The sequence below is a fragment of the Megalobrama amblycephala genome, linkage group LG13 (assembly GCF_018812025.1).
Source record: "Megalobrama amblycephala isolate DHTTF-2021 linkage group LG13, ASM1881202v1, whole genome shotgun sequence".
Taxonomy (NCBI): domain Eukaryota; kingdom Metazoa; phylum Chordata; class Actinopteri; order Cypriniformes; family Xenocyprididae; genus Megalobrama; species Megalobrama amblycephala.
In genome coordinates, this window is record NC_063056.1 from 23073200 (window position 1) to 23095412 (window position 22213).

The window sequence follows — 22213 nt, forward strand, 5'->3', positions numbered from 1 at the left end:
TACATAGCATATTTGGACATTCACCTGAATGAGCTTTAAGGAATTAAAACGGCATAACTGTTGTCAATAAAGTGTATGTGTGGCTTTGCTGGCACTGATAATCAAATGTTTTTCTTTGTTTTTTGCTAATTACTAATTTCACATTTAGCTCACGCTTTTATCTAAAGTGAATTACAATAGAGTTATTATAGAGAAAGACCTTCTGGACCAGCCTTGTTGTGGCTTTTAGTCCATGTCTGTTAGCTTTGAGTGTACTAAGTTAAGCATTAACAGACAAACACATTTAAAGTCTCATCTGGCAAAAAAAAAACAGACCAAAAAATATTTGTTTTTATGCAGAGTTTTGTTTTATTTGTGAAGTAAAATGCTTGTTTTCTCCCACTAAAATAGTCTGGCTTGCAGTAGAAAGTAGCAAATCATTGTCTGTGTGCCTTGGGTTGTGCTAATATTTATACTTTATCGCCTCTCCAAACAAGCAAGTTTCTGGATTTATTAGTTTTTGAAAGTGCCTTCATTGCTTCCGTCCATAGTGCAATCTGTCAGGTGGGGTTTTGCTGGGCTGTGATGTACAGTACTGTTATATTCATAATGAAAAAAAAAAAATACTGTTATTTTCTACTTTCTGTTCATTAAAGAAACCTGGAAAAAAATGTATCAAGGTTTTACACAAAAATATTAAGCAACCGTTTTTAACACTAATAATAATAATAATAACAAATGTTTATTGAGCAACACATCAGCATATTAGAATGATTTCTGAAGGATCATGTGACACTGAAGACTGGAGTAATGATGCTGAAAATTCAGCTTTGCATCACAATAAATTAATTAATACATTTAAAAGAAAACAATTATTTTAAATTGTAGAAATCCTTCATGAAATGATATAAAAAAAAAATTGTAGTGACCCCACTTTTGTAATAGATTCCAGAAGCTGCAGGCTATTCATGGAAACAAATGTTGCATCCGAACTTCCTGTTAAAACAGGAGATATATTAACACAGGGAAGAAAATTGTGCCTATAAACATATTCTCGGGAGTTTTAGTCTTTAACCATTAGGCTGCACCACCTCATCTTGACCTGTCTCACTTGCTCATTCTTACTCACCCTCTTTCTTGTGTTTTCTTTCCGGTATATTTTTAGTTACCTGTCTGAGGAGGATGTACTGGATCAGGTAAATCCCTTCGTGCAGTTGATCAGTGGGGTGGTGTGGCTGCTGAGAAACGGTGAGATCTACATCAAAGAGAGCATTCAGGCAGAATGTGACAAAACACAGGAGACCGGTAAGATTTGACAAGATCCTGTCTGAAATGTCACCATATAATAAGCTTGTTTATCTGGCTCCCTAAAATATTTTGACCTGAGAGTCTTATATCTACTGTGTACAGTAGAATTTCTTAGCCATGTTCTTTTTTAACCCATTCATACTAAAAGATTATAATATTAGGTTGTTAATCTTTTATGTTGCAGGAAACTTTAAATACTTTGTGGACGTGATATCTGCCCGTACGGCCGTGGGTCACGATGCGGAGGGGAAACTCATCCTCTTCCACGTTGATGGTCAGACGGGTACAAGAGGGTGAGAATGGACTTTGAACATGAGCTGATCTCAGCTGTTTATCTCTCTCTCTCTGTCTGTCTGTGCATGCTACAACACAAACTAAACCAGAATGATTTATTGCTCAAGAAAAAGCAAAAGCAGCAGATATGAATCATTTTTCCAGTGAGGCCATATTCAAGACTTTATTGCCTGTTTGTTTTATTTTCTCTGAGTGCACCTGTGCTATTACTCAGGGTTGCTTGAAGCAAAAACATGATAATATACCATTTATAGGTTTGGGGTCATTAAGATTTCTTTTTTCTTTTTCTTTTTTTTTATTTGGGGGTGGGATAATTTAATACTTTTTTCACTAAAGATACATTAAAGTAAACAGATTTATAATATTACAAAAGATTTCTATTTCAAATAAATGCTGTTATGTTTAATTTTCTGTTCATCAAAGAATCCTGAAAAATGTATCTTGGTTTCCACAAAAAATCTTTTTTTATCATTGATAATAATAAGAAATGTTTCTTGAACACCAAATCAGCATATTAGAATGATTTCTGAAGGATCATGTGACACTGAAGACTGGAGTAATGATGCTGAAAATTCAGCTTTGCCATCAAAGGAATAAATTACACTTTAGTAAATTCATTTTAAATTGTAATAATATATTACAATATTACTGTTTTACTGTATTTTTATCAAATAAATGAAGCCTTTGTAAGCATAAGAGAATTCTTTCGGAAACGTAAAAAAATTTTTTTTTTTTTTACTGATTCCAAACTTTTGAACGTTTTACGTGTGTTTAATCAACTACTGTCTTTGCAGAATGAATCTCTGGCAAGTGGCAAAGTTTCTGAAAGATCAGAATGTCATTAACGCCATCAATCTGGATGGAGGCGGCTCGGCCACTTATGTCCTGAACGGATCCCTGGCCAATTACCCTTCAGACCAATGGTGTGTAAAAGCAACAGCAAAAATACACATTTAAAAAGAACAGTGTGGTGAGTTTGTCAATTTGATGACAATATTTTTGCCTTCAGTACATCTCCGAAGTGGCGCTGCCCGCGGGCGGTATCCACTGTGTTGTGCGTTCATGAGAGGCTGTGCCAGCCGGAGGACTGCAGCGGACATGGGCACTGCGTGGAGGGCCAGTGCGTGTGCCGGCAGGGCTGGGGCGGGACAGGATGTGCCAATCTCACATGCCAGTCTGAATGCGGAGAGCACGGGATCTGCACTGAGAGTAAGTCGCTCTCTCTTACACTTCTTTAGATCACAAGACAACATTATGATAACACTTTATTCGAAGCTGTTATATATACTGCCTGGCCGAAAAAAGTCGCTGTTTGGATTTAAAGGATTAGTTCACCCAAAAATGTAATTTCTGTCATTAATTAACCTGTGTTCATCTTTGGAACACACATTAAGATATTTTTGAAAAATTCCGAGAACTTTCTGACCTCCGAAAGACCGCAACACAATTACCACTTTCAAGGCCCAGATATCGTTAAAATAGTCCATGTGACTACGGTGGTTCAACCTTAATGTTATGAAGCGACGAGAATACTTTTTGTGTGCAAAATAACAATTATTTAACAATTTTTTCTCTTCCGTGTCAGTCTCTGTGTCAGTCTGTTGCCAGTTTGCACATTAAAGCGATTTTAGAGGATCGGATGTGTATTATTATATTGAGCTACCACGCTCGCACAGCTGCATTGTGACACAAGCACTCATACAGACAGCTTGCACATCACGTGAAGATCGCGTGCACATAGAGGAGCACAGAAACTCATTGTCAACACTGTACTGTGATTTATCACTAACGCAGTTTAGAAACTCAATAGCATATATTTTTCTACTTTTGATGTAACTACTTACAACCCACAGCTTCACAATTAATAGAGAGACGGTATGACTAATTCACATATGCAATCGCTCTCACATTAATGCTTCCAAATAAATCTGATTTACAACGAGCAGAAATCTGTAAGAAATATTACGGACCATAGATAAAATAACAGCTAAACTGGAGCACTCTTTCATTAGGAAAAAATATCCCATCTTTAGTAGTCATGCATATTTACAGTACAAACATTGTCAGTAAACTATGAGGGGGAAAAAAAAAGAAAGAAGCAAAAACAAAATAATTGTTCATTAATTGTAATCGAAAAAAAATGTTCAATTAATCGAGATTTTGATTTTAGGTCATATCATCCAGCCCTACTTCATAAGGTTGAACCACTGTAGTCTCATGGACTTTTTATACGATGTCTTTACTTTTTTGTCTTACCTTTCTGGGCCTTGAAAGTGGTAATTACGTAGCTGTCTATGGAGGGGACAGAATGCTCTTGGATTTAATCAAAAATATCTCAATTTGTGTTCCAAAGATGAATCAAGGTCTTAGGGGTTTGGAACAACATGAGGGTGAGTAATTAATTACAGGAATTTGATTTTTGGGTGAACCTACCCTTTAAATAGGCAAATACTTAAGAGTATATGACTGGATCATTATTGCTGTACTTTATATGTTTCGGATCAGTTCTTTTAACCTGTAGCTTTTCATTTTTTAAACAACCATGTAGCAAGATGTATCATTCCCATTTTCCAGGATGACAAAGCCAAGATTCATCAGACTCAAATTGTGAAAGAATGGTTGTGAGGGAGCATGAAGATTCATTTTCACATGAATTGGCACCTCTGAGTCCAGACCTTAAATTCATTGCGCTGGAATAGACTTTACAGAGTGCTTGACTTTTGCATTGTCAATACTTTTTTTTTTTTTGCATTGTCTTGACCAAAAATTGATGCACCCCTTGATGGAAATAACATCACAACATTTATTTCCATCAAGGGGTGCATCAATTTTGCCTATCTACATCCAAACAGCGACTTTTTTTTTTGGTCGGGCAGTGTATAATCCATTATAAAAATATTTTTAATGCATTAATTATGCCTTGTAATGCACCTCATAATGCATTGTACAATCTAATTAACAGTTTAAATATATTATAATACTGATCTGTTCATTGTTACACCTCAAGAAAATATAATGCATTAAAACACATGACAACTGATTATGAAAATAAGGAATCTGTAAATAATATATTGCATTTTAACTATACTCACATTCACAGTGATTTATGAAAATGTATAATGCATTGCAGCATACATCATGAATATCTTTATAATGCATTATACAAAAAGGTTTCAAGCAAAGTGTTACCAGCATTTTAGTGTCATTTTCTGTTTGGAATACATGGTGACTTCTGTGGTTTAATTTTGCATCTGTTACATTCGATGAATATTATTGTCCAAAAATAACAGATTTTGACAGATTGTTCATAGTTACTGAATGTTCTGTAACAAAGAAAATGCTCTTGCATTAAAGTTTGTATTTTTGGATAACCCCGTTCTCTCTCTATTCCTCTCTTCTTGTCCCTGTCTCTGAACAGATGGATGTGTGTGTGATGCCGGATGGATGGGTTTAAACTGTAGCCAAGGTAAAGGAAAAGTTAGCTGTCACATATGTTCAGACTTGTATCAAACTATCAAATAAAGATCTGACTGGCTTTTTACTGGGAGAAAAATCATTACATAAGTGTTTTTTTGGTTGCAGCATATTTGTTTTAGGCATCTATTTTAATTATTCTAAACCAGTATGTTCATCTGAACATCCCTCATACTAATACAGTGAAAAACATCTGTATCTTTGCAGTATGTGCGGCAGGTTTCTATGGTGATGGCTGCAATCAAACATGCACATGCGCAAACGGAGGCTCATGTGATCCTGTCCACGGACGGTGCACCTGTCCTGCTGGTTTCCATGGAGAGTTCTGCGAGAAAGGTATGCAGTCTTATCTCAAAAAACAGATGCACAATTTATAAACACATTTAACATGCAACTGAGTGTCCTGAGAGTCGGGTCAGTGTGGCAAGAAAGTAATAAAAAAATGTTGGAGATATATTTCCAGGTAAATGTTTAGGAGATGCCTAAACTTTTACATGTACTCTGAATGCAGTTATTTTAGATAAAAGTGTCAACTGAATATAAATGTAATTACTTTTTCTACATTGATTTGACTCATTTGAAATGCTGTTCAGCCGGTTGCATGAAACCTCTTAAGTAAGGGTATCACTGAGGGGGAAAATCCCTTAGGCAAGGAATTTCTTTCAGAGCATTGCAACAAACGTCTTAACCATCACCCTGAGCGCTAATGCATTTTGTAAAATGTCTTTTGCTTTCAAAGATTGTCATGATGTAAAGATAGTTTGGGTAAGGTGCAATAATAATAATAATAATAAATCTTATAATAAACCCCAAACTGGCAGAATGTTCCGGGGGTAACAAGCCCCACTCCCGGCCATCCAGCTGTGAGGTTAGCGACATCTAGGTTATTAGTGACAGCTGTGTCAGATTCAGTAAAGAGTAAAAACAAAAACGTTTCAAAATTCCATTGTTAATATTCAGTGAATCCGGAAAGTATTCACAGCGTTTCACTTTTTCCACATTATGTTACAGCCTTATTCCAAAATGGATTCATTTCAATAATTTCCTCAAAATCCTACAAACAATACCACAGAATGACAATGTGAAAGAAGTTTGTTTGAAATCTTTGCAAATTTATTACAAATAAAAATCACAATGTATGTAAGTATTTACAGCCTTTGCTATGACACTCAAAATTAAGCTCAAGTGCATCCTGTTTCCACCTGTGGTAAATTCAGTTGATTGGACATGATTTGGAAAGGCACACACCTATATAGGGTTCCACAGTTAAAGGGGTACTTCACCCCTGGAAAGATGAATGTGTATTTAAAATTGGTCATTTATGTAGTAGAAATGTGAAATTATTTTTGAATTTGGAGCTTTCTAGACTGAGAAAAGGCAGAAAATGTATTTTTGACTAATGTGGATGAAAGACAACAACTCCCAGAATGCACTTGTTTTGCTGCCCTTGCGAGGCCACGCCCAAACCACGGCTATCGGTTACAGGCGACATTACCAGGAAAATTCAAACAACTAGGCTTGCTTTGTTACATATTAATTCTATAAATCGTGAGTTAGTTCATACATTTACAGCGAAATGGTGCTAAATTGCTTTGTACCTGGATGTACACCCAAAACCAGGAAAGGACAAGTAAGTTTCCATCATTTTCCGATTAAGTTAAAGATTTGGAGCGATGTAAACAGTGGCTGCGGGCCATCAAACACCCAAAGTTTGGAGATGACACCGTTATAGAAAACCTAAAAAAACGCAGAATATGTAGTCTCCATTTCAAGCACGAGGACTACGAACCAAATATCCTTGCAATGAAGAGAACCGCGATACCATCGATATTCACTTTGCCAGAGGACGAACAGCCTGGGCATCTGGTACTAAGCGTATTCGCCTAGAGGTAAGACTCGCTGATACTAGACTGATAACACAGTAGCCTATATGTAGTGTTGTAGGTAGCAGTAAAACTGCAAACTTAGCAAAGTAACGTTAGATAGACAATTACATATACGTTGCATATAAGTTGACTGTTATCAAAGTAAAGCCACTGTTCTGTAAAACTGAGTTAGTCTATTTATCTATTTATGCTAACGTTACCACAAAAGCCTGTTGCTGTATTGGTTGAGATGACTGCAGAGACAGATAAATTTGGGAGATGAACCACTGATGTAGTGCAGACAAAATAAAGTTAATTACTGTAAGTTTAAAAATATAATTGACACCCACTTTTGATAAAATCTTTGATCTATGTCCGTGAGTAACCTCAAACGCGCATATGTATGGGCGTGGTGAAAAAATGCGGAACTACCTGCTATTACTGGCTGTAGTTTTAAGCCTCTGGCCAAAAAAGCCTCCGATGACGCAAAATGACGATTTTTTTATTTACAGAATAAAAATGCATAAATCTCACATCTCGGGCTGATATGAAGGGGGAAAGCACGGTAATTCGAAAATACTAGTGGTATTCTACTAATACAAAGCTTAATGCTAAATCCTGAAGTAACCCTTTAACAGTGCATGTCAGAGCACAAACCAAGCCATGAAGTCCAATGAATTGTCTGTAGACCTCCGAGACAGGATTGTATCGAGGCACAGATCTGGGGAAGGGTACAGAAAAATTCCTGCAGCATTGAAGGTCTCAGTGAGCACAGTGGTCTCCATCATCCGTAAATGGAAGAAGTTCGGAACCACCAGGACTCTTCCTAGAGCGGATCGCCCGGCCAAACTGAGCGCTCGGGGTAGAAGGGCCTTAGTCAGGGAGGGGACCAAGAACCTGATGGTCATTCTGACAGAGCTCCAGTGTTTCTCTGTGGAGAGAGGAGAACCTTCCAGAAGAACAACCATCTCTGCAGCACTCCACCAATCAGGCCTGTATGGTAGAGTGGCCAGACGGAAGCCACTCCTCAGTAAAAGGCACATGACAGCCCATCTGGAGGACTCTCAGACCATGAGAAACTAAATTCTCTGGTCTGATGAAACAAAGATTGAACTCTTTGACATGAATAGCAAGTGTCATGTCTGGAGGAAACCAGGCACCGCTCATCACCTGGCCTATACCATCCCTACAGTGAAGCATGGTGGTGGCAGTATCAAGTGTGGGGATGTTTTTCAGAGGCAGGAACTGGGAGACTAGTCAGGATCGAGGGAAAGATGAATGCAGCAATGTACAGAGACATCCTTGTTGAAAACCTGCTCCAGAGCGCTCTGGACCTCAGACTGGGATGAAGGTTCATCTTCCGATAGGACAACGACCCTAAGCACTGTCGTGGAAATTCTCAATACTAATCCGACTTCACCACTGACAATTCAAACAACCTCCAGTTGTCAATATAATATATATAATACTCAGTACCAATACAGTACTACAGTACCTTCGAGGTAATTCTCGTCCCGAATATAATACAATACAATACTACAGTACCACAATACTACAGTATCTCGAGGTAATTCCCTTCTCAAATACTTCTACTACATTTCCAATATTTCGAGGTAATTCCCTTCCCGAAATAAGGTGACGGAGTCCCGTCAAGAAACTACTATCACTACCTCAATCACACATGAGCACACAGGTTTTTAGCATCTATACACTTTAAAAAATGCTGGGTTAAAAACAACCCAAGTTGGGTTGAAAATGGACAAACCCAGCAATTGGGTTGTTTTAACCCAGCGGTAGGGTTAAATGTTTGCCCAACCTGCTGGGTAGTTTTATTTAACTCAACTATTGTTTAAAAATTACTGTATTGCTTAATTAAAATTAACCCAAAGTATGTTGGAAATTAACATTTTATTAATGTTCAATGAATAATTATTAAACAGTAAACATTTATTAAATTGCTTATTCATAAATCTATATTAATAAACTATTAAACTATTACATTTATATTAATAAAATATTAAAGCTTATTAATAAACATTCACCTTTTGTCTATTATTGTTGCCTCTAATTGCATCTGGTTTTTAATTTCCCAACTATTTTGGGTTCATTTTAAGCTAGCCATATAGCAATTTTTAAGCAATAGTTGGTTTAAATAAAACTACCCAGCAGGTTGGGCAAACATTTAACCCAATTGCTGGGTTTGTCCATTTTCAACCCAACTTGGGTTGTTTTTAACCCAGCATTTTTTAGAGTGTACACTCTCACCGTCCTTCTCAGGTGGACGCTGGTCTGACACAGGATCATTAATACTAACTCAGAGTATTACAGCCTCACCCCGAGGGCGACTCTATAGTCTTCCAACACTATCACTGTCTCTGCTGTGGTCTTTTGAGCGTAGAATCTTTAGTACTTCTATTCCTCAGCTGCGCAGCATATACCTGACACGACTTCCAAGTTGCTCTTTGTATAAATGAAGTTTTATTTACGGCCGGGAGGTCACTCGTCACAACAACAGAGTGAGTCTCAATGAATAGAAAGATACATGCACATTTAAGTCTTACAGTTGAGTAAAAATCAATGTCTTCATCACTGTGATTTGTTCTGGTGATTGGTTTGTAATGATCTAAGCTAATCATGTGACTGGTCTTTGACCTGAGCATCCTTCGTCTGCATTTTCTGTACATTTCATGTTGACAGAAAATATTTCTATCACAGCACACAGCCAGGATAACAAAGGAGTGGCTACGGGACAACTCTGTGAATGTCCTTGAGTGGCCCAGCCAGAGCCCAGACTTGAACCCGATTGAACATCTCTGGAGAGATCTGAAAATAGCTGTGCTTCGACGCTCCCCATCCAACCTGATGGTGCTTGAGAGGTCCTGCAAAGAAAAATGGGAGATACTGCCCAAAAATAGGTGTTCCAAGCTGTAGCATCATACTCAAAAAGACTTGAGGCTGTAATTGGTGCCAAAGGTGCTTCAACAAAGTATTGAGCAAAGGCTGTGAATACTTATGTACATATGTACTTATGTAAAAATTTCCAAAGATTTCAAACAAACTTCTTTCGCATTGTCATTATGAGGAATTAGTCATAGAATTTTGAGGAAAATAAGGAATTTAATACATTTTGGAATAAGGCTGTAACATAACAAAATGTGGAAAAAATGAAGTGCTGTGAATATTTTCCAGATGCACTGTAAATAAAAAGTTTAAGAGTAACTTCAGGCCTTGCTGAACTTCAACGAGAAATTATTTTGCTGCATAAGAGGAAAGCAGAGTTGGATACTTGAATATCCAGAACATAATACTACAATACAAAATTAACAAACTTGCTCAAGAGGGATTAATAATTTTACAGCCAATAAAAGAAGAATAACACAAATAATCTGTTGGTATCCACCTTATATTTCAACACGGAAGTAAGGTTTTTCTGCAAGACTTCAGATTTATTAGCTGCTATATGGAAAAAACGAGAAGAATATCAAAGTGCACTACTGTGAAATTGTTTGCGCTACAAATCAGCGTGTTTGTAATTAAGACAATACATTAAAATAATATGGTAAGAAATACCAGTTTGCAATATCAAGCAGCATATTGAGCTGTTTTGTACAGCAAAAAATAACTGGAAGCGAATGACAATAAAAGCCAGACATATTAAATTTACAAATGGCTGCTCCCACTCTTACCTGAAAAATAAGGTAGGCATTTATTATTCAAATATTTTTTTAATAGGCCTACATATATATACAGTACAGTCCAAAAGTTTGGAACCACTAAGATTTTTAATGTTTTTAAAAGAAGTTTCGTCTGCTCACCAAGGCTACATTTATTTAATTAAAAATACAGTAAAAAACAGTAATATTGTGAAATATTATTACAATTTAAAATAACTGTTTTCTAGTTGAATATATTTCACAAAGTAATTTATTCCTGTGATGGCAAAGCTGAATTTTCAGCATCATTACTCCAGTCTTCAATGTCACATGATCCTTCAGAAATCATTCTAATATGCTGATCTGCTGCTCAAGAAACATTTAATGTGTACAATTGTACAAAATATTTGTGTACAATATTTTTTTTCAGGATTATTTGATGAATAGAAAGTTCAAAAGAACAGTGTTTATCTGAAATCTAATCTTTTGTAACATTATAAACGTCTTTACTGCCACTTTTGATTGATTTAATGCATCCTTGCTGAATAAAAGTATTAATTTCTTTCATTTCTTTTCAAAAAAATAAAAATAAAAAATCTTACTGACCCCAAACTTTTGAACGGTAGTGTATAATGCTACAGAAGCTTTGTATTTCAGATAAATGCTGTTCTTTTGAACTTTCTATTCATCAAGGAATCCTGAAAAAAAAGTACACAACTGTTTTCAACATTGAAAATAATCATAAATGTTTATTGAGCAGCAAATCACCATATTAGAATGATTTCTGAAGGATCATGTGACACTGAAGACTGGAGTAACGATGCTGAAAATTCAGCTTTGCATCACAGGAATAAATTACTTTGTCAAATATATTTAAATAGTACACAGTTATTTTAAATTGTAATAATATTTCACAATATTACTGTTTTTTACTGTATTTTTAATTAAATAAATGTAGCCTTGGTGAGCAGACGAAACTTCTTTTAAAAACATTAAAAATCTTAGTGGTTCCAAACTTTTGGACTGTACTGTATGTATGTGTATATATTCATTTTCTATATATAATAATCCAGTGTCATTTTCTTATTGTAAATGTTTCAATGTCTGTTTTTTTCCAATCTATAGCCTAAATAAAAATATGGTTTCATATATTGAAGTCTTTGTTAATTTTATTTATTTTTATTATTAACTTATAGTTACAGCATCTAATCTGGAAATTAATATACCGTTTATTGTAGAACATGTTCTAGTCCACTTTAGAAAAAAAATGTTTGCACAAGCGTGTCTCGGATAGCGTGACCCTCGATTGTTACAGCCTTCACGTCTTGATTTGGCTGCACTGCTTCATCAGGGTCAGCATGTTCATCCATGAGCACACCAAAGTCTTTTGATATGTTAAACAGGATGACACATGCGGTGATGACTCTCCCTGCTCTTGTTGGTTCCAGACATTTCTCTCCGTGAAGACAATGAAATCTCCTTTTAAGCTGGCCAATCTTCCTTTCTAAGATTACTCTGGTTTTTGTTAGAGCAGTGTTATATCGTTCCTGCAATATGAAAAATGGAAGATGATAGCTACCTCTATTTCCATACAATATTTAACTAATTTTATTGATGTATTCATCTAAATAGCTAAGCTGATGTTATTTAAATTAATTTTACCTGTGCAGCTCCTACTGGATTCCTTTGTTATTTTGCTGTCTGGAAATTTCACATGTGTGTCAATTTGGCGACACAGGGCTAAGGCCACTCAATGGGACAGCTCTGCAAGCAAAAAACCTCAAAGCATTTAAAGCTTGAAGAAGTGCTGGGAGTGCATGACTCTGTTGGGTTTGGTGCTCAATGTCAGGCTCTAGTGTTTCGGTGAGAGTATTGACTGACGGCCAAACCTATATTCCCTCAATAATTGGGAATCATTCATAGTCTCCAACGGATTATTTTGATCATTAAAAATGCGCCTAGTTACTCTTTCCTTTTCAATCTCCATGAAATCAGCCATCGTGCTCGAGTTTAGATGACTTAAGGGAGCTGTTTTGGTCCCTTACGGTGAAACGGTTACTAAGGTTAAGGTTCCTTAAGTGGACCCTTAGGGTTTTTTTTCTTACACCCATATTTCACTAAGGCTACTCTTAACCTTATAAGGGTTTTCTCAACTTAAGAGGTTTCATGCAACCGGGCCCAGGAACTTAAAGGTGCCGTAGAACATCTTTTTAAAATATTTTGGGGCATCATTAAATATGCGCCGATTCAGGCTGCTGCCCCTTTAAATTCTCGTGCTCCCTGCCCTCGAGCTCACGCTTGCCTTAAACAGCATAAACAAAGTTCACACAGCTAATATAACCCTCAAAATGGATCTTTACAAAGTGTTCGTCGTGCAGCATGTTTAATCGCATAAGTATGGTATTTATTTGGATGTTTACGTTTGATTCTGAGTGAGTTTGATAGTGCTCCGTGGCTAAAGCTAACATTACACACTGTTGGAGAGATTTATAAAGAATGAAGTTGTGTTTATGAATTATACAGACTACAAGTGTTTAAAAAATGAAAATAACGACAGTCTTGTCTCTGTGAATACAGTAAGAAATGATGGTAACTTTAACCACATTTAACAGTACATTAGCAACATGCTAACGAAACATTTAGAAAGACAATTTACAAATATCACTAAAAATATCATGGATCATGTCCGTTATTATCGCTCCATCTACCATTTTTCACTATTGTTCTTGCTTGTTTACCTAGTCTGATGATTCAGCTGTGCACAGATCCAAACGTCCTGCCCTTGTCTAATGCCTTGAACATGAGCTGGCATATGCAAATATTGGGGTCGTACATATTAATGATCCCGACTGTTATGTAATAGTCGGTGTTACGTTGAGATTCGCCTGTTCTTCAGAGGTCTTTTAAACAAATGAGATTTATATAAGAAGGTGGAAACAATGGAGTTTGAGACTCACTGTATGTCATTTCCATGTACTGAACTCTTGTTATTTAACTATGTCAAGGTAAATTCAATTTTCAATTCTAGGGCACCTTTAATGTTAGCACACAAATGAGGTCGCCGTGATTTTGACAAGTATCTTCCTGGATCAACATAATTTGTTGATCGTGGAATAACATTCTGTCTGAAAATTTAGTCCTATCCCTACCTCTAAACCTAACCCTACCCATAACTTATCCCTAAAACCAGAGGGAAATAATAGTTAAAATAACACTTATGTAGAAGCGCCTAACCCTGGTTGTAAGCCTAAACTTGACATAAACTTTAAACTTGTCCCTCAAATCTGATTGGTTGATTGGAATGTTGTTCCAGGTTCAACAAAGATGTTGATCCAGGAACACGTTCACCCATAAATGACTCACCCAGTGCTCATCATTGATTCCAATAGTTTAGCATGTTGCTAATCTAACAATGCAATACTCATATAAGCACTAATAATGTATAACTTATCCATGAGCGATGCATGCAATGCTGCAGATTTTGGTCAAAAATGTCATATAAAACAGCATAATATTGTTGAGTACTGTAAGAAACGGCTTAAATGTTGAGCCTGTACCTATAATTCTCTAAAATCTTGCTTAAGCAGGCAACTCACTTTCGGTGAAAATCTATTCTGTGAATAGTTTTTTTTTAACCGTGTCTCTATTTGTCACCCTAGAGTGCCCTCTTGGATTTTACGGGCTGAACTGCAAGCAGCCGTGCCAATGCCACGATATGTGCCCGTGTAACGCTGTCACTGGAAGCTGCAATACCACATACCAGGGAGAGAGAAACTTCAGTCTGCACAGAGGTGTGGTACAGCCCCTATTAGCACTCACACGACATGTAAACAACACATTCCACGTGTGACATCTCTATAGATCAGTTGAGTGTTCACACTTCCTCAGCACATAACTCTCTCTACTTATAGCTTCGGCCATCAGCATTCCTCATTGTCCTTCTATATGTGTGCAAATGTTAGTGTTTGACCACGCTTCTCTACTATAGATCACGGCACAGAACATGCCACGCCAGTTGACTGAAATATGAGCCTTCCATTTCTCACCAGCCTTTGATTCCCTGGAAGTGTTTTCACTAGGGCTATACCCATTCATTTAATTCAGTTAATTACAAAAAATAAGTTTAAAGGATTAGTTCACCCAAAAATAAAAATTCTGTCATCATTTAGTCACCCTCAAGTTGTTCCAAACCTGTATGAATTTCTTTTTTCTGCTGAACACAAAAGAAGATATTTTCAAGAATATGGGTAACCAAACAGTTGATGGGCCCCACTGAAAAAGAAAAGAAAAAAAACTATGAAGGTCAATGGGGCCCATCAAATGTTTGGTTATTGACATTCTTCAAAATATCTACTTTCCCTTTCTCTTTCTGCTCAATCTCTACACAAACTTGTGCACACACACACATACTCAAACAATCTCTGATAAACAAAGCTGCTGGGTGTTTGTGGAAGGGGGTTGAGAAAAAGAGACCTTGGAGAATCACAGTCTACCCAACAGCCCCTTGTGTTACTGATGACCTCTGCGACAGAGAAGCTGTGTTTGTGTCAAGACCAGAAAAAAAAAACCCTGTCAGCCCGTTCTATCTTAACTCTGACCTCTGTCATTTAATGTGAGAAGAAGATGTATTCTCAAGCTTTCCTGCACAGAAATAAAAAGCCCCAAACCCCCTGTGCTCTGGAGTTCAGGAAAAGCACTTCGCTTGACACCACGGACTCATTACGTTTGGAGTCTCCCATCTGCTGTGCACGTGAACAGCTTTCTGCTTATCTGTCGGTCTTCATGATGACCTCCTTCTCCATTTTACGCTCCACGTGAAGGATTTCATATCATGAGAAATCCAGATGGATCTTTCCTGGATGTTTTGAAATAAAATGTGTCGCACTATGAAAACATACTGTATACTATATCAAATACTATAATTTTCCAAAATGGCAGTCCAAAAAAACACTATTTTTTGGATCTTGGAACTGCAAAAAAACAACTCGTTATTTTTAACAAGGTTCCTGATCTTGCACAATCTAACGCAGGCTTTCCAAATGCTGTTATTGAATAATGGGGCAACATACTCTGTATTAGACATGTAGACAGTGCGAATTTGCCGTAATTACGCTAATGTGACTGCACCTTTACTCTAGAGCCACATTTGGATGTTCATCAAAAACAGTAATTTCTTTGACAGTAATACACACAGCACTGATTTACCAACACCAACAAAAAACAGTTGCCACTTTTGTTTCCCACAGTTACATCTGAAGTTAGGAAAGGGGGGAAAGGAGAAATATGCCTGTAGAAGAGAGTTGTTGTCCCAACAAGGGATTTGATTCAACAACATTGTTTTTTTTTCCCCACATTCTTTCAGCTGGTCACTGTCTGGCTACCCAGATGTGGAGGGAATGGAGACAAGAGGAGGAAGCTCATGCTCCCAGACCCTATTTATCTGAGTAAGTGCTCTAAAGCCCCCAAACACACACACACACACACATATCATAACAGATGTGTCCTCTCACTGCTTCTTGAGACATAACATTTTGTCAGCTATTAATGACTTATATGTTAATACTGTCAGATAAAAATGATTATATATTTTAATGGCAACATTTCACAAGGTTTCATTAGTTAGAGTCCCCCTGTAGTCAATAATTTTATCCCTTAAAACTCATATTTAAATGTTTTATGCCTATAAATTCATGCCTATAAATAGCTTGAATGTAACTCTACACCCTTGCCTCGTTTAGTATATGCGGATCAATGAATATGCAAATTAGCCCGACTCCACTCACTCACTCAGAGATCCACTCGGTCAACTTACTGAGGTAAACGCTACATAGTGGTATCGCTCTTTACAACATCGGACACATAACAGTAATTAATATGATTAACCTTTTGCTTGAATATGTTATCAAACAGCTAATAATGTGTTGCTAATGTTACACAACCCATGTTCCATTTCACCATGTCAGAGTCAGACAGCTGGCGTCTAAAACTCAGCATTCTTACAAATGCTTTGAACAACTCAGATCGTCAGTGGAGAAAGACATATAGCTCATCATAACATCGTAATGTACATCATACACCCGCAATATTGCTAAGTCTAAAGGATTTTTGTTAGCAACAGACAAATAAACTGGGATAACCTGGCTTCTCTCAAGACTCCCCTCCTTGTTTATGATATGCGTATTGACGTGATTGATTACAAGGTAGTTTGTGACGTCACAGACACCAGCGATTTCAAACCACGGGTTTGAGAATGTCTTTTTTTCACTGCAGTTTTAAGGAGAAAACACTCAGCAATGGTGTTGACATGAATGTGCACATGGTTTGTCTTAAAGCATATTAAAAACACCACATAGACATATAAACAACATTAAAAACTTGATTTTCACCACAGAGCATCCTTACCATTAGTTAACCACTTTAGTTAACATGAACTAATAATGAACTGCACTTCTACAGTATTAATTCATCTTAGTCAATGTTAATTTCAACACTTACTAATACATTATTAAAATCAAAAGTTGTTAATGCACTGTGAACTAATATGAACAATGAGCAACAGTATTTTTAACTAACATGAACAAAGATGAACAAATACAGTAACAAATTGTTAGTGCATGTTAGTTAATAATACATTAACTAATGTTAACAAATGAACCTTATTGTAAAGTGTTACCATTTTGGTCTATGTGAAGAATTGAGATGTTATCTGAGAACAGGTGGTTTTGAAGAAATAAATCAATTGTATGGTGCGTTTGTTGAGAACATTCTAGTGATCATCTGATTCATTTTAGAGGGGAAATGTTTCTATTTTAAAAGCTAATGTTGGTTACAATTATATGACATGTTTTTCTCTATGCCATAAAGCCACAGTTTCCACAACAGGGGAAAAAAATCTGTTATCTCAAACAACTTGTCATTATACCATTCCCTATCTGCGTGTTTGAGTAACTTGATTATCGCCAAGGAAATTCACTCTGACAAATTCCAGGCCCGTGTTTAGCAGAACGGCCTTTCGGACAAGTCTGAACCAAGTCCCCCGACTGTACTAGTAAACAACTCTGCGGCAGCGGAGTGGCACAGATGAATTTATTAGTCAGCTCGGCCTTTCACATGCAAGTAAGGGATTGTGCAGTGTTTCCATGGTTGCAGTCAAGTGCTTTGTGGAGGCTGTGGGCAGCAGCAGTGGAGTCAGAGGTCAAAGTGCAACTCCTCACCCTGAGAGTGTTTTGTTTATGTGTGTGCAGACAAAGCTGGCTGGTTGTCTGCTCTATCCTGGCAACGTCGCTGCTGGCCAGCCTCGCCGGTAACTTTATCCAGACGTGCAGAAAATCCAAAGCGCGCGGACAGAGGGCGGACTACTCCTACTTGCCGTTGGGAGAGATCAACGGGGCCGCGGAGCGAGGAAGAGTGCATGGGACAAAGCCTGGGAAAGTTCTCTTTCAGCAAGAAGACTATGAATCGCAAGACTCCTCTTAGTGTTTCAGAATGCATGTGTGCGGGTTCACGCAAGTGTGCCATCGGCCGAGGGCCGAGAGAAACTAGCTAGCTAGCCAGCACAAGCCCTCATTAGGAAAGGGTTTGTTTGTTCATGCTGTGAATCGATGATTTGGAAGGGCCTCTTCGTCCTCGGATTTGAGCTGTCCAAATTGGCAATGATGGAAAAGAGATGGGCGTTAGCGTCCGAACAGCTGTCTGCGCGCCTCGGTGCGTTCATATTCGCCCCCGCTGAGTCTGTAGGTGCCAGCCAACTCTGCTCACACATGCCAAGTGCCCTGATTGTGCAGTTTGACTGCCTTTAGCACATCTCCTTGTTTGTTTGGGTTTTTACTACAGTTTCATGTTAGCTGCTAGCAGTGTAAGAACCAGTTTCTCATGTTGCATCATTTATCATCGAGTCCATGTGTAAAATACTATTTCATTGAAATCAATAAAGCCTTTCATTTTGGTCTTCAGGCTAGAAGAGAACCAGGAAAAAGAGCAATATCACCACAAAGCCTTTTTATTGACAGAATGGCCCAGTTGTTCCACCTGTTGCCATAGGAACAGACTAGTTTTGAACTATGAACTCTTTTTGCGGAATCCTTCCTGCTGGAACTTGCCAAACTGCTATTTTGAAACATAGTTTTATTGAATGATTTTTTTTTTTTTTTTTTCTGCGGCACCAGAGGTCATTCAGTTTATTGTGATTCCACCGTCAGCCCTTTTGTTTCTGTGGACGCCTTGCCAGCCTTATCATGGTGCTGTTTTGTTTGTTGTCACTTAAAACCAGCCTTAGAAACGCATTATGAAAAAAAAAAAAAAATCAAGGCCTGGATTGTTTTCACGCTCTCTAGAAAAGCAAGAGAAGGACGTTTCTTCTGTGCTTAGCACATAGTTGCTCTTTTTCTCTGTTCTGAAACTGAATCCAGGCTTTGGATTCGACGTGTTTTGTCAGGTTCTGTTTTAGCTCTGAAACATGACACAAATATTATGGAAGAGGAACATTAACCCAAGTTAGTAGTTCCTGTGCTGTTTCCTGTTTGCATTAAAATACATTTAAGCTTGTTTTGTTTTATGAATCTTACAAGCAAACGCAGAGGTAAGTGGAATGATGAATCTTATTAAACCTGTCAAAACATTCCAGGTCATATTACACCCCAAAATCACATGAAATTAGTAATTATATTTTTCTCTAAACAAATAATTAAGCCCATTTTGGACCATTAACATTTTTCAAACCGTGACGTTATTTTAAACATATTCATAAGTACATTTTCTCTGCCCAATTTTTATCACTGTATTAGAAAATTTCTAAATTCTCAGACAAAAATGATAAACTGTGAATTATTTATACAGCTTGGTAGTACTTGTACTTTCTTTAATTTGTGCTGAATTGTGTATATATACTTTTATATAATTTATTCAGACATCTTGAACATTTCATTCATTATTACAGTTTATCTACTATAGTTTAAAAAAATGGTAATAAAATATGACAAGGTCTCAGAGTTAAACTGTGTCAGAAAATTCATCTTAATTATGTCAGATAACACTTAAGCAGAACATGGTCAGGTCAAAGTGTCTGAATAATTTTGGTTCCAAATGTTTACTACACTGTATGAAGAATTTTTGGGTATAATATGTCAGTTTACTTTATTTTGCTAGCCTCACTTACATAAATGAACTATAGTGTCCTGCACCCACTAGTAAAAATATATCAAAAATATGAAAATTTGTGTGTGTGTGTGTATATATATATATATATATATATATATATATATATATATATATATGTGTGTGTGTGTGTGTGTGTGTGTGTATGTATGTATATATATATTATATATATATATATATGTGTGTTTGTTTTGTTATTTTGAGGTGAAAGTTATAGAGTTAAATATCTTTTAAATAGTGAAAGGCATTTGTCTGCAACGTGATACATTTGGCTGTTTATTAACTTCCACCTGGTTCATTGCCTGCTTTGCATATGAACTTCGCTGCGAGCGACCTCTATGCTGATCACCTTGTAAGCAAATGGGGAGAAAGACTTCAATACAGGTTTTTGATGTTTTTTTTTGTTTTGTTTTTCTTCTATTTAAATCTAATCAAGGAAGCAGATTCCGCACAGGTTAGAGAGGGTACTTGTTTGTCCCCGCCGGTTCGGTCATGATGCTAATCAGAGCGTCCAATGTTTTAAGCTGCTGATTTTATGTTGTGTGTCTGTTGTTAAGCAAAAGAAATTGCTATCAAAAGAACATGAATAATAAATAATGGTACATTTTGTTTTGGGTTTTTTTTTTTTCTGCACAGTCCTTGCAGTGTTGTACATTAATTGTGGATATTCAGCCTTATTTTGTTATGAATCTCTCTAATTCAGATCATCTTGTCAGGTTGGCTTGACATTGAAGTTAGTAACCTATGTGCCTGACCTGTTTAGCAGGTAACATCTCTCTTGTCCTCATAAATAAAGGCCAGGATGATTACTTGAAGCCCTGTTCATGATCCTGGGTTCATCATTAACCTTTTGAACGCAAATGAACATACAAAACAAAATGAATCCAAAATAATGTGAACTCTTTTCTGTATGAAATGGTAATTATTTTTGTATTGCGTATGTGTTTGTGCACAAAAGGGCTTGTTTTCTTCTGAGCACCCTGGCAAAACAGACGTCATTTGTATCTTCCTTGCGCCGGATCAGTTGATAAAATTTAATTAACTATTTCAGCTTATATAAAGATTGTTACTGTACTGTTTTATACCGTTCAGGCTGATAATCGAATGAACTGCTGTTTTATGTTTTGAGATAGAATAGATAATGAATTTGTAAGGTCATTAAGGGACACATTGCTCGAAATGAAAGGTGTGTTCTACCAGAGAAAAGTTAAAAGCCGGTTTATCCTGGGTGTGTTCAACAGAAAAAGTTTTTCACAGATGTGTTATACAGAACCATTTGATGCTTTATGAAGATGAGGATTTTTTTGTGCTGTTAGATTTTCATTATGTATAAAAGTGGCTTTTACTCAGAAGTTATCTGTGCTAATATTTATTTGCCATTCCGATTAGCATTGTGTGCCACTTGTTGGCAACATTTGTTGTCTTTTTTTATTAAAATAACATGGTCCATCGGTCCAAAATCAGATCACCTGTAACTAACATAAAGAAAGCCATTTGTGTTTTCACCTTTAAATTATGTACATTACCACTTACATGATTTGTATTGATTGTCATTATTTTTCATGCTTGTCTGAATTTTTTTTGCCGCTACATAGCTCAAAACCCATATGTTTGTCATATTTTGTCACATATATGGCAAGGTTAAAGATGGGGTCGAATTAATCAACCGCTTACACTTACTGCATTTTCTTCATCTGAACAGTCATTAGTATGGTATTTTTCTCAAGCCCTAAAGAAATCACAAGCATAACAAAAGTGTAAGAATAATATTGTACACTTTTGAAAATCTAATAAAAAGTAAGTCACAAAAAAAAGAATAATATTGTACACCTTAAGGTGTAAAGAAGGAGGTGTTCTTATATGATTATGTTCAGTGATTATGTTTTGAAGTTGTTCAGGCCTCAACTTGACAAATCATACCATCACATTTTTTACTACATACTTTAACATGTTTGGTATGCAGACGAATATTTCTAGAGGCACAGGATTCCTACTACATTTTAACTGCAGTTTCTCAGTCTTAAAGTCAGCATGAAATCAAAATGGACCCTATTTAATTTGCTAGTGCACATTAGTCTTATGGTGAACAATTCATCCATGCATCCATTTTATCTTTGGTGAATATCTGAAGAAGACCCCCTGATATGATTGTAAAGCACTTTGGGTGTATATTGCAGTACATAGTAAAGCATTCAGTGCGCTTCCCCTTCTGGAAAGGCTTTCTTTCTCTGATGGTGTCAGTTTGACGGCTTGGGTAGAACATCCTCTCCAACTGTCGGTCTGCTGTGAGCTTTGACGATGAGCTGAACGGAACGCCCACTTTTCTTGATCCAATCGATTCCCAGTGGGAAAAACAAGCCACGCCCTCTATTTATCCTCATTCAGTATTCAGGTTCACGGTGACTTTAATGCATTAATGCAGTTTTCAAAATAACAAGACCTACAGGTTCTGACTGACAGGATGTCACGGCTGGCGGCTCACTGACT

The 22213-nt window shown here is 36.9% G+C and overlaps 1 protein-coding gene across 2 annotated transcripts in view; it reads left to right on the plus strand.

The window, feature by feature from the left end:
* nagpa (N-acetylglucosamine-1-phosphodiester alpha-N-acetylglucosaminidase) overlaps nucleotides 1–22213 on the plus strand; it is a 36608-nt gene that overhangs the window by 8168 nt on the left and 6227 nt on the right. Inside the window, exons 3-11 of one of the 2 annotated variants that reach the window (XM_048153580.1) lie at nucleotides 1145–1284; nucleotides 1472–1580; nucleotides 2376–2504; nucleotides 2591–2790; nucleotides 5000–5047; nucleotides 5263–5391; nucleotides 14233–14364; nucleotides 15936–16017; nucleotides 17818–19117. In XM_048153580.1, coding sequence (XP_048009537.1) covers nucleotides 1145–1284; nucleotides 1472–1580; nucleotides 2376–2504; nucleotides 2591–2790; nucleotides 5000–5047; nucleotides 5263–5391; nucleotides 14233–14364; nucleotides 15936–16017; nucleotides 17818–18049 — 1201 coding nt within the window. In that variant the 3' untranslated portion in view covers nucleotides 18050–19117. Of the gene's footprint in view, nucleotides 1–1144; nucleotides 1285–1471; nucleotides 1581–2375; nucleotides 2505–2590; nucleotides 2791–4999; nucleotides 5048–5262; nucleotides 5392–14232; nucleotides 14365–15935; nucleotides 16018–17817; nucleotides 19118–22213 lie in introns of those variants that run through there. The other variant, XM_048153581.1, reaches the window with a different exon arrangement.